The 12,271-nt window shown below is 40.8% G+C and overlaps 1 protein-coding gene across 1 annotated transcript in view; it reads left to right on the top strand.

The window, feature by feature from the left end:
* The window catches only part of CLSTN2 (calsyntenin 2), a 702,707-nt gene that overhangs the window by 565,833 nt on the left and 124,603 nt on the right, over positions 1-12,271 (top strand). Inside the window, exon 6 of the mRNA XM_037908920.2 lies at positions 11,868-12,017. Coding sequence (XP_037764848.1) covers positions 11,868-12,017 — 150 coding nt within the window. The remainder of the gene's footprint in view (positions 1-11,867; positions 12,018-12,271) is intronic.

Raw genomic sequence — 12,271 nt, 5'->3', positions numbered from 1 at the left:
TGCTGGCCTCCCTAAAAAGCATGGAAAAACAAAATTGGGGGTATGGCCATCGCTCTTCTCTGCACCAGCCAGCAGACATGACCTCATGTGCAGGGAAGAGAGGGGAGGACACTGTGCATCCTTTGGAAGAGTGTAGCAGGCAGGCACAATGCCTCCATGATCTCCAGTGAGGGTGGTGCATCCCTGCTTTGAGCAGTGGTTTGCCTACCATAATCTTGTCCTGCACATTACTAAAGTCCTAATAGAATGTTCCAGGAAGGAGGAACAATTTATCAAATAATTCAATTCTGTTCCCCTAAACGTGGATTCTAATCCAAGATGTTTACAAAGACTAATATGTTTTTAATGTGCCTAAGTACTTTAGGGTCCTAAATCCCATTTTCAAAAACACCTAAGTGGCTTAGGTACCTTTGAAAATATTACCCACAGTGCCTATCAACTTGGTGTCTAAGGTCCTGCTTCAGTAAATTACTTAACTACATGCCTAACTTTAAGCATGGGAGTAATACCACTGAGGTCAAGGGGACTACTCACTTGCTTAAAGTTAGTCCCATGCTTAAGAACCTTGATGAATCAAGGTCTAAATGCTGACTGGAGCACCTGCTCCCAGTGTTTCTGATAGCCCAGATTTTCCTGGCATGGATCAGCAGGAAGAATGACTAATTCACCTCTCTACTGGTGGTCCCTGGTGAGTGGAACTGAAGCGCACTTCCTTGCGGAGTAACAAGGAATAAAGACTGCTCTGGGCAAACACTAATTCGCCCTCTAGTCCTAGGTTTAAATTGGTTTCCTGGTACATATTTGCTGATATAAAAACAAAATGAAAAGGTATTTTATGAAAAAATACCTTAGTTTACGCTGGAAAAAACACCTTATGTTTTCCATATGCCGCAGCCCTACCCTTGGCTGCCCTACTTGCTTGTCAGCTTCTTGCAACTTCCAGTCCACTTCACACTGGGGAGCAACACAGCACTTGTCACCAGAGTTGCGGGTGGCAGGGTCACATTAAAACACTTTGAAGACTTCCCCCGCTGCACATATAATACAAACCAGCAGCTCTCTGAGTAGGGTATTTCAGCAGATCCTCTCTGGCATCGCCTTGTGGATCAAATGTGCTACCTCTTGCATTCTTGAGGGAAGAGAACTATGATGGAAAACTGAGCAGTTGTGTTACCCTAAGGTCATGAGAGACATCATGCTGAGATCTTTCAAGAAACATCCAGGCCTGGCCATTGACATTTTATCAACTTTTTGCTATTGATCTTGACAAAAAATACTTTTTTTGCATGAAGTAATTTAAAAAAAAGGTTAATGTCTGTGCTCAGAAGAAACTCTACAAAGAAATGTGTCGTATGTGAGCTCCAACTTATCTTGCCCCACGGAATCAGTTAATCCATGTTGTATTTAGGAGGAGAGCACTTTTTTTCTGAAGTTTAATCTGATTTTTGGCAAAATTACAAATGGAAAGCTGCTGTCTTCTCCTAGTAGTCATTTTCACTGGGATGCTTTAGAGAAAACCTTTCCCCTGTTCAAAACTGATTTGTCTTTATTTGTGCTGCTTTCACATAATGCATAGCTGTGCATCAAAAGATAATAACCAGTTAGCATCAATAAAAATGTAAATGGCATGTGGGGAGGGGGGGAATCCCCCCCATTATAATATCATCATAGCAAGCATTTTAGATATCATATGGAGGCGTAATCATAATGGTTATGATTGTGTTCAAGTAAATGGGAGTCAATTGGCGCAGTAATCTTTTCTCAGAGAGAGTGCTAGAACAGGAGATTTTATACAGCGAGATAGGCATGTGCATGCAATTCCCTCCAACTCTGCCAGATTTACTGATTTCTATTTCCCGAGTTTGAGATATTAGGAAATACTATAGGTTTCAGTTTTTATCCATTATCTTTCAAAAGTGGTTTAACAAGTAGCTGTGTAGTGCTTGGATGGTTGGTGTGAATAAGGAGGAATGTCAGGATTGTTGGGTAATGTGACAGGGTCTACAGGCCCCACACTGAACAAGGTGGAATAAGGGGCTGGGGGCCCCTCTCCTCAGCAGGCGCATGGTATGCTCCCAGTGGAGGAACAGTTTAAAGGACCCTGGTAGGCAAAGAGAAAGGGGAAATGAACTGCATGTGGCACCAGGAAGCAAGGTGAGAGCTGTGCCAGGACTGGCAATGGCTTTGTGAAGGCTGCTCTAGCAGCAGGGACTGGGATCTCCCTTCCCCTCTTCTTTGGGAGTTGAAAGCCCTAAGGGAGTTTGACTTACTGAACAGGACATGAAGGGTATGTTTAAACTGCAGTAAAAGACCAGCGGCATGGCCACAGCTGGCCCAGGTCAGCTGACTCAGGATCACGGGGCTTGAGCTGCAGGGCTAAAAATTGCTTTGTAGGCATTAGGGCTCAGGGTAGAGTCCACGTTCTGGGGTACTGGAACAATTTTTATGGTGGGGGTGCTAGAGAGCCATTGAACCAAACTGTAAACCCTGTATATGATGCAAACCACTTCAAACCAAGGGATGCGTCATCACCACAGAACCCCTAGTTCTAGCATCTGTGCCCCACTATTTATTTAGCTGTGGGGTGCTTTAAATAAGATCTAGGAGATATCTGCAACTGTGCCTATTAAGGTATGTTGTGCTAATTAAGAGTTCACATATAGGTTTGCTTAATGTACAAACCGTGTCCAGAGGTTTTAGTTCTAATGGATAAACCTGTTGTCATGCTTTACAAAAGGGATGAGTATTTCACATATTTAATGGTAAGCAGGGGGGAATTTTTTTTTTAGAAGCTATTCTTTTTGGACGGGATCCAAAGCTCAATGTTGCCAATGGAAATTTTTTCATTGACTACAATGAGCTTTGGATCAGACCCTAAGAAACAAAACCTATATATTGTACTCAGCCCAAATATATGAGTTCTGTGCAGAGAAGACACTGTTTTACAATCTAGGACGTGCAACCCCCCATCTTCACAAAAATATGAAAAAAATCCCATAGCACTTGCATCTGTAACAATGTATAACAGGGGTAGGCAACCTATGGCATGCGTGCCAAAGGCTGCATGCAAGCTGATTTTCAATGGCACTCACACTGCCAGGGTCCTGGCCATCAATCCAGGGGGCTCTGCATTTTAATTTAATTTTAAATGAAGCTTCTTAAACATTTTAAAAACCATATATACTTTACATACAACAATAGTTTACTTATATATTAAAGACTTATAGAAAGAGTCCTTCTAAAAATGTTAAAATGTATTAGTGGCACGGAAAATCTTAAATTAGAGTGAATAAATGAAGACTCGGCCCACCACTTCTAAAAGGTTGCCCGCCCCCTGATGTATGGCTTTGCCAGACAATACATAGCAGCTTACGCGCTTACTGCAGAGGCTTCATTTTTTTTACACAGGCCTAGTATCATGTACCTGACTAATTCAAGAAACATCTGAATATTTTGTTCCCATGAAAAATCATTGCTTTGCTTTCAAAATGGAGAACACCTCTGTTCTATGCAGCCAGCAGGGAGAAATTGGGGCACGACACCACCACCACCAACAAAAACATGTATCTCAGCTTTAAATCTGTTCTGCATTGCCAGAAAGAAGTTTTAACAGTGGACAGGATGTGACCGTCTGTGGGGCAGTGCATAGGAAAAGCCTTCACTCCAGCCTCCCAAAACACCAGACATCAGAAATGTGCCAGTGCAGAGACTTGTAACCTGCCATCAGCATAAACAAGTAGCAGATTACAACTCTCTGCACTGACACACGTCACACAGTCACTCTAGTCACACTTTCCTTCATAGGCTGAGCTATGGTGGTTGTATGTTATTGCTCCATGCTCAGCAAAAAAGAAACCCAAGCCAAACAGTACTTGGGTAGTGTAAACTTCCCAGAGTCTTCCCAGGAGAAGCAAGAAACCCAGGTAAATATGTAACAACAAAGCAAGCCGCTAGAGTGGTGTAGTTAAAAATTACATGGTGAGCTGCTTGTTGCTCACCACTTGCTACCCCCATTAGTTTTTCTTACTAGCCAAGTAATGGGTTATTTTAGGGCACTTAAATCACAGGTAATTTTGCTCATTATTGCCAGCCAAAAGCATTCAAAAGTGAGGCCGCAAAAAATTATGACTTTTAAAAATCATAATTTGGGGGGGAGGTATTTGATTTTTGGTTTTTAAGCTTTTAGGCCTCATGTTTTCAAGTTTTTCTCCACAGCAAGAGGGCTAGAAAGTAAACAATGAAACATTCTCAAATAATCACATGACTCCAGGAGCTGCAGCTTAACGGTAAACACCAAATACTATGACAGTCATGATTAAATTCCAAGAGTTGGCAACTGTTTATTGGTAGAAAAGGAGAGAGAGTTCACTCTAGTCATTGAATTATCTTTAGAATGTTCACCCAGTCTATCCAGAGATGCCCATTGTGTCTACTCTTTTTTGTAGCAGGGATGAAATTCGTGGTAAAAAGATCCAAGATGCCATCTGGTATTTGAAAAATGCAAAGGGGAAGTATGAAGGAGTGTCACAGACACTACATCTGTGAGATAGATTGGGAAAATATCCAATAGAGCAGAATTTGTTTTGGATCCTGATTTGGATCATAAGCTAGGTATCACAGACCTAATTTAAGGAGAGGGGCATTGAGTCTATTAACTGTATTGTGATGAATCTCAGGATTATGGAATGTGTATTCAGTGCTTATGAGATGCTGTGTGATACCTTTCCTTTCTCAGATGAAAGAGGTGTGTGTGTGTGAGATGCGGGGTTGTTAGGAACCACTAATCATTAAAAAAGGAGTACTTGTGGCAACCTAGAGACTAACAAATTTATTTGTTAATCTAATCATTAGACTCTCTTTTAAACCACCTTTGAAATTACCAGTTCAATCAAACCTTGGGAAGAACGAGGTGCCATTTGCCATGTGAGATCCAAGTCCCCCAAGGGACGGAATACTACACACTGAATTTTCAACTGGCGTAAACCATCAGAGCTCCATCGAAGCCAGTGAAGCTATGGTGAAGCCAGTTCACACCAGCTGAGAGCCTGATTCTGTATATCCCTTACATACAATGGCTTGGGTGTGTGTCTGTAATTTTCTGCTGAATAAAATTCCATCCATGTGATGAGACCATAATGCTAATAAAATGGACTTTTTTTTATGTAATGAGCTTAACTTTGTCGGTAATGAAATACTGGCCATAAAATAAAATCACTTAACAGGAAGGGGCAAATTCATGCGTGTCAGCATGAAGAACTGGGAATTAAGGCACAAGATCTGACTTTTTTTTAAAACTGATTGTGGCATGCAGCCTAGTAGAGTTTTCCTCCTAGCAGAGACCTTCAATGACCAATTCAATAGTTATTTATTTAAAATAAAATTAGACAATATTAGTAACAATTATGTTGTAATGCAGAGTTCTGTCACAAAATAAGGTTTTATCAGAACTTTATGTTTACTGCATTTTCTACCTCATTTGGCAGGTGACATGGTTTGGTGAACAGAGCACAGGGCTGTGAGTAGACAAGGGTTCTATTCCAGCATTGCCACTGACCTACTGGGTAAACTTCTGTGGCTACATCTGCGTTACGAGCAAGGGGTGTGATTCCCAGCTCATGTAGACATACTTGTGCTAGCGCTCGTCAGGCCAGTGCACTAAAAATAGTAATTTAGCTGCAGTAGCATGGGGAGCAGCAGCAGCAACATGAGCTAGTTGCCCTGAGTACAAACCTGCCTGAATCCTGGGATACGTACTTGAACTGGTTAGCCCATGCCACTGCTGCTACACTACTATTATTTGTGCACTACCTTGATGAGACCTAGCACACGTATGTCTATATGAGCCTGGAATCCCACCCCCAAGCTCATAGTGTAGAAATAGTCTCTGCTTTTGTGAGGCATTTTCAGATCTTTATATGAAAAGTACTGTAAGATATGATTTAGAAAGCTGTGCAGCTTGTAGCTGCCTATTGGCTTATTTGTTAACTTGACTCTCCACAATGTAGTCTCCACCAGCTCACATGTCCTTGAAGAGAACATAGAATATGGGCTGTCAGAAGAAGATGAGAATTTAGTGTTAAGACATCATGAATTCTCTGTGTGTGTGTTTTAAATCACCCCGTGTTCACTGCCATTAAAGAGTTCTGCTTCCTCACAAGGCATTATTCTAATACTTAGGGTGACCAGATAGGAAGTGAGAAAAATCAGGACAGGGGGTGGGGGGGTCTTAGGCACCTATATAAAAAAGCCCCAAATATTGGGACTGTCCCTATAAAATTGGGACATCTGGGAATCCTATTAATACCCCAACAGGTAGCCAGATGCAGCCTCCCATAGCCCTCTACTGTAGAGAGGATGGAAAGAGACTTCAATTTCAAAGTTCAGCCCCTGTGCCCCAGGACAGATAGTAGAGGTGAGAGGCCACTGATGCAGCAAAAAGAACCTTTCACCCTCCATAGGAGTCATGAATTGCTTTTTTTATAATACAGTCACTCTCTGCTATCACAGGAGGCATGGATAAAACTTAAGGGGCAATTCTGGTTCATCTGGTGTGATAACACAGGAATTGCCCTCGTGTGACACATTTATGTTACCAATCTGCCTGGGGCTTCAGGTGATCAGGCTGAGGCTGCAGGATCTTTAGGGGAGGAGATGAAGGAGCACACCAAGTGACTAAGTTTAAAGCTTTATTAACCAAATAACAGTGGTGAGTGCTGGACGCACCCCACATCACTCAGAGGGAGGAAGAAAGTGTTAGTGCCTGAGCCCTAACCCACTTTTATACTTACACATGCACAACACAAGGCTGGCCAACCCTGGGTAAGAAGAAGAGGGGAGGAAGGGTAGATGAGAGTTCTGCCCTGTGCACAGGTCATCTAGGGTCCACTGTAAATCTCCGACTTGCTTCAGCTCTCGGGAGGGTTTTAAGCCCTGGGTTCTTCCGGGGGCATTTTCGTCCAGGGACCCTCGTCCCCCATGCTCTCAGTACCAGTCCAAACCAGCCTTCCGCAGCTCCCTTAGTTTCCCCAAAACACACCGGTTTCAGGGTCGCACGACTGTTGTTTTTCCACTCACTGACCCTCACAATCTTACTAGTTTTGCAACCCCTTCAGTTCTGTCTGGCTCAGTTCTTCTTTCTCACGGCTGGCCGGGGTTGAGATACAGGCTTCTGGCTGTTTGGCAGCAGAGAGCTTGTTTGTGTACGCTGGCCTTGGGCTGCAGTTTCGTTCCTTATCTTTGGGCCTAGCTGGATCGTCGAGTTAACCCGTTCCTTTTTCCCTTCCTCCCTCTTCGGCCTCTCATAACCTGCAAAGGAATCTACCACTCCCCACTTACACCTTCAACCCTTCCCAAGATACTTTCCAATGCATATAAAGGCGTTAGCAATATACAACACTGGTGCTTACCCAGGGGACGCCATGGGGGGGCATTTTATTGTGACACTATTTGATTAAATCAGTGGTCCGGTTCATTCAGTATCCTGTCATCAGCAGTGGATTGCATCAGTTATTGCAAAGGAAGGTGCAAGAAACCGTACAACAGGCAGTTATGGGTTAGCCTGTCCCAATAAATAGTTTCTAATATTTGACCCTTAATAGTTAGCGGTTGGTTTATGCCCTGAAGCAGGAGGGTTTATATCCTTATTATTTTTAATATGTATTATTATAACTCTGGGTATTCTTATTATCTGTATAAACGTTGAATTCCTTTTCTGAATCCTGCTTGGTGCTTGGCTTCAATGGTATATTGTTACAATGAGTTCCATGAGCTCTCTATGAAGCATGTGGAAAAGTATTTACTTCTATTAGGTTTAACTTTCCTTCCTTTCAGTTTCACTGACTATCCCTTTGTTTGTGTAGGATGAGACAGAGAACAGAAATTCCCACTATATCACCTGTAAGCCGTTCATTATTTTGTCTATTTATAATGTTTCCCCTTTGCTTATTAAAAAAAGTCTCATTGATTAAATTGTAAAATAACAAAGTAACACAAAGCTACAAACAGCAGATGTAACAGAAACACACAGAATAATTAGATCAGTAAACTACATAGTAATATGTAGAAGACATTCAAATGACCTCTAAAATTAAAAAATACCCTAAATATTCAGAATCTTAGGAGTACAAATCTTAGAAGATAACTGTGTTCTGAGATTTATAAATCATTATAATGTATTTGTATTTCATTATAGCTATCATCCCAAGCAAATTCCTGTAGGCTGCTAATGTTGATTTAGCCAACTTCAGTATCTTGAGAATTATCTCCACATATCATGGAGTAAAGCAATGGTACAGAGAACAAAAGAAGCATACACAAAGGAATATGCAGGAAAGAAATAATAAAATGCAGACAGTAAGTAAAGTATGAACAGATAATAAATGCACAAGTAAGTATATAGTGGCAACATTGCACTTCTTAGGGATGTAATGGTGGGAAACTGATTTACGAGTCCACCCAATTTTAGGCTTAATCAATTTTTGGTTTTATTTATACAATTTAAGACAGAATTACCACTTATAGTGTCTGAACACATGTTTATGCCAGACAATAAATAGATTATATAGAGGACCCAAGTTGCTGCATTCCAGGGCACAGGGAAGTTCTCCTGTACTCTATGATGGCCATCGTCGCCTCCTTTGACCCCTTGGTCTTGTCCTTCAGTCCCATTCCTTCAGCTTCTGATCCAGAGTTTTACCAATTTGGGTCGTGTTCATTGAGTCTTTTTATACATTTCCTGCAATTTACACAATTTTTGCTGTTTAAACCATTTCTATCTTTCTATTCCTTGTCATCCTGCCCCTAGTTTTTCCAAGTAAAAGGACTTCTTGTCATTACAGGTTTGTGTAGGTTTTTTTTAATCTCAAAATTTCCAGCACAATGTTGCATTTATCCTATCAGCAATAATGTCATTTTAAGCAAATCAGTATTTTTTATGTAAAAGGAGAAGAAATGGCAAAACAGTCCTACCAGGTAAAGCTTTAGCCTAGCCATTACCTCATCTAAATTATCCATAATTACAAATTATTAAAATAAACTAACAACGCTCATCCTAATCTTACCATTTAACAATTCATCATCTTTATATTTCAGTATTATAAGTCAGAATATTTAGTGTGTCCAATTCTATCCCTTAATCTGTTTGGGTTTGGAGAGCACACTATGACCCTTGAATGTCAACATTTGAGTATCTGCTGCAAACATGGGGTTTCCAGGGGACTTTTGTCACTCCAAGTCCAAAGCCTTGTGTTTGTGAATACTTCGTTAGTAATTTTCCCTGTTACCATTCGGAGGGGCTTGTTTTTTAGGGCCTTGATATTTAGTTGTTTTAATGGCACCCTAACACACTGAACTTCTACTAAGGAAGCACTAAGCAATGTGAGTTATAAACAAATTCCCAACAGTGAATTCCTGTTACTCATTGTAATGCCAAAAAATAACTGAGAAGTATATGTTTGAGTTTTCATTCTTATCGGATAGAAGAATCTAGTGTTCTGAATATCAGAATACATTTCAACGTGGGCCAATGGTCTAGAATAAAGGAATTCTAATCCTGTCCCTGCCTTGCTGCATGACCTTCAAGTCACTGCACTGCTCTGTTCCCCTTTCTGTGAAGTGTGTACACCCTCACCCTCAATTGGAACGGAAGGGGTTAAGGAAGGACAAAAGCAAAACAGGAAATAAGTCACACTTATTGCTGCAAGTATTCAACAAGGTGTTGTGTTCTTTTGTGTTTAATCATAAGAAAGGGGTTTAATAATGGGTGGGGTATCTCACTGGGAGCTTGAGCAGCAAGATTCAATTTAACACAAACTGAAGGAACCCACAAAGATGTGGACCAGAAGATGGTGTTAGATCCAGCAGAGAGTAGGAGATGTCAGTGGGCTTTAGATGAGGTTCGTAAAGCTGTGTTTACAGTGAAGGGTGGCTAGAGTATACCTTTCCTGAGTGTTATTGGTTGGTTGATCCAGAAGGAAACAGGTATTTTACATATGGACAAAACCTGTGAAAAAAATGTACCAATAACATAGTTTTAGTATAAGTTGCAATAAGGGTGGGAAAGTAAAATAGCAAGCTATTTTTAGGTCAGAGAGTGGTCAGAAAAAGCTCAGTGTGACCTTTTACACGGGTTACTAACCAAGTGAAGGACAATTAACCAGAGAGGGCTATTGACTGGATAATGATCTTGCCTACTTTGTAGGAGTTTTATGAGGGTTTAATTAAGATGCATCATTTGGAAAATATATAGTCCTAGCTAAATACCTAGGATCAGTATAGTGCAATGCTTACTGCACTGCCTCAGGAGCAGGAACCAGAATGTGACTTGGTCACAATCATCTTCCCTGTTTCCCCCTGCTATGAGGGGAGAAGAAGGGACAGCACGATGCACCCAGATAGGGTACTTCCCCCAGAGTGCAAGAGCTCTAATTCTGGGTGTGCCGTTCTGTACGTGCTATTGTTTGTGCTCAGAAATGATCGACTCTGACCAAAATGGCCAAATGACCAATATGGCACTTGCATATAGTTTCCCTGAAAACACTATCTGTGGGTTCAAGGTCTGTCTTCTGCACAGCTGTGAACTAAAGACCGGATTTGGAAATTGGCCATGTACGTATAGCAGTTTGGGGGTTGTTTTTTTCTCAAGTTTAAACTTGATGAAAAGAATTAGCAAAGGCCAGCATGTTTAAAGGAGGCAGCTCTGCCTTCTCTGTACCTTTTGATAATAAGCCCGTTTTTATGTGCATAAATAACGTATGTATTTTGGTGCCCAAGTTTGCAAATTTTGGTCAAACTACTTGACTGTCAGATCAAGATTGTCATTTGGTATGATATGATGACTTGAGACAGGAGTTGCCATCTAGAATGAATATAACTTTAGGATGTGTGTATGATTAGATATATTCCTGGCTAAAGAATGCGTTAATATATTGGAGCAAAGGGTATATTAAACATTTCTGAGGTGCAGGTTGAGCGACAACTGTATTTCTGCAGAAATGGACTGAATTAAAATGCTGAACTCATTCATTATGACAGCAATCCTAAAACACTACAGAATATGGTGACTGAGAGAGATCTTTCCATTTTCTTGTGAAATGTGTAATTTTTTTTATAACTAGAACAGGTAATTTGTCACCTTTATGTATCTGTCAGGTTTGGCAGATGAGTTTTGTTGTTGAATTTTATTTTCCATCTGGTAGCACAGAGGTGTCATATAAAATGCTGGTGAGCTTTGTTATGTAGATTATGATGATCCTGGCCCCAATCCTCCCTTCCTGTGGCTAAAGCCCGAGGGAGGGGACTAAAAGGAAGAAGGTATTCACCATTTAGATGGGAACTAACTGCAGAGGGAATGAGTGACAAGATAGTACAGCCAAAGCTAAACTATCTTCCCTCCATGATCTCCACAGGACTAGAGGGCAAACAGTGTGATTTTTTTCCTAGCCCTGACCCATAGTCTACCCTCCTCCTACTCCTTTCCCAAACATGGGCCAATGGTTTTCAGTCTGCAAGGTCTAAAGGAAAGGAGAGATGATGTGGATGTTCTATGTGAGGAGTGTATGCAGATGAGGATAGTGTTGCCTGTAATTACATGTTCAATATTACTTAAAAAGATACTTTTGCATGTAATCAAGTCTGTGCAAATACATAGCTGTAAAATGAAATCTTATATGACATTGATGGGTTCCTTTCATTTGGGCCCTGTCCCACAATCTTCTGCTTGTAGAACTCCTGAATGGGAATTCTGCTCACTGAGGGCTTGCTTTATCTGGCCCTCGCTATTGTGGGCTGGTACCTGGATGCAATACATAATTGTCAAAGAAATAAGCTTGACCAATAAATAATTCCTGGATGTTATATTAAATCTGCAGGTAATATTAGAAACACCGAGAAGCTGAACTACGATAAACAGCACGAGTATGAGATAATGGTAACTGCTTTTGACTGTGGACAAAAACGTGCAACAGAAGATGTCTTAGTACAAGTTGATGTCAAACCAGTGTGCAAACCAGGCTGGCAAGGTAGGGTTTAATATTTGATATCATTTTGTTTTTTTTTTCTTTCTTTCATAATATATAATGTCTGGTATTCTTTACAGTTATGTGTAAAATGATTACTATTTTTTACTGGTATTTTTTACTTGTGGCAAAGCTCAGAATGAAGGACTGATCAAATCAACGCAGAATAAAAGCATCATTTAGAAACCTTTCCAAAACTTAGTCAAACATTCTATGGAGTTCAAAAATGGTGGTGGTTTGGGTTTTGTTTTTTTTTA

This window comes from Chelonia mydas, chromosome 9 (genome assembly GCF_015237465.2).
Source record: "Chelonia mydas isolate rCheMyd1 chromosome 9, rCheMyd1.pri.v2, whole genome shotgun sequence".
Taxonomy (NCBI): domain Eukaryota; kingdom Metazoa; phylum Chordata; order Testudines; family Cheloniidae; genus Chelonia; species Chelonia mydas.
Note: the sequence above shows the minus strand (reverse complement) of the source record. Positions and strands in the feature narration are given on the sequence as shown.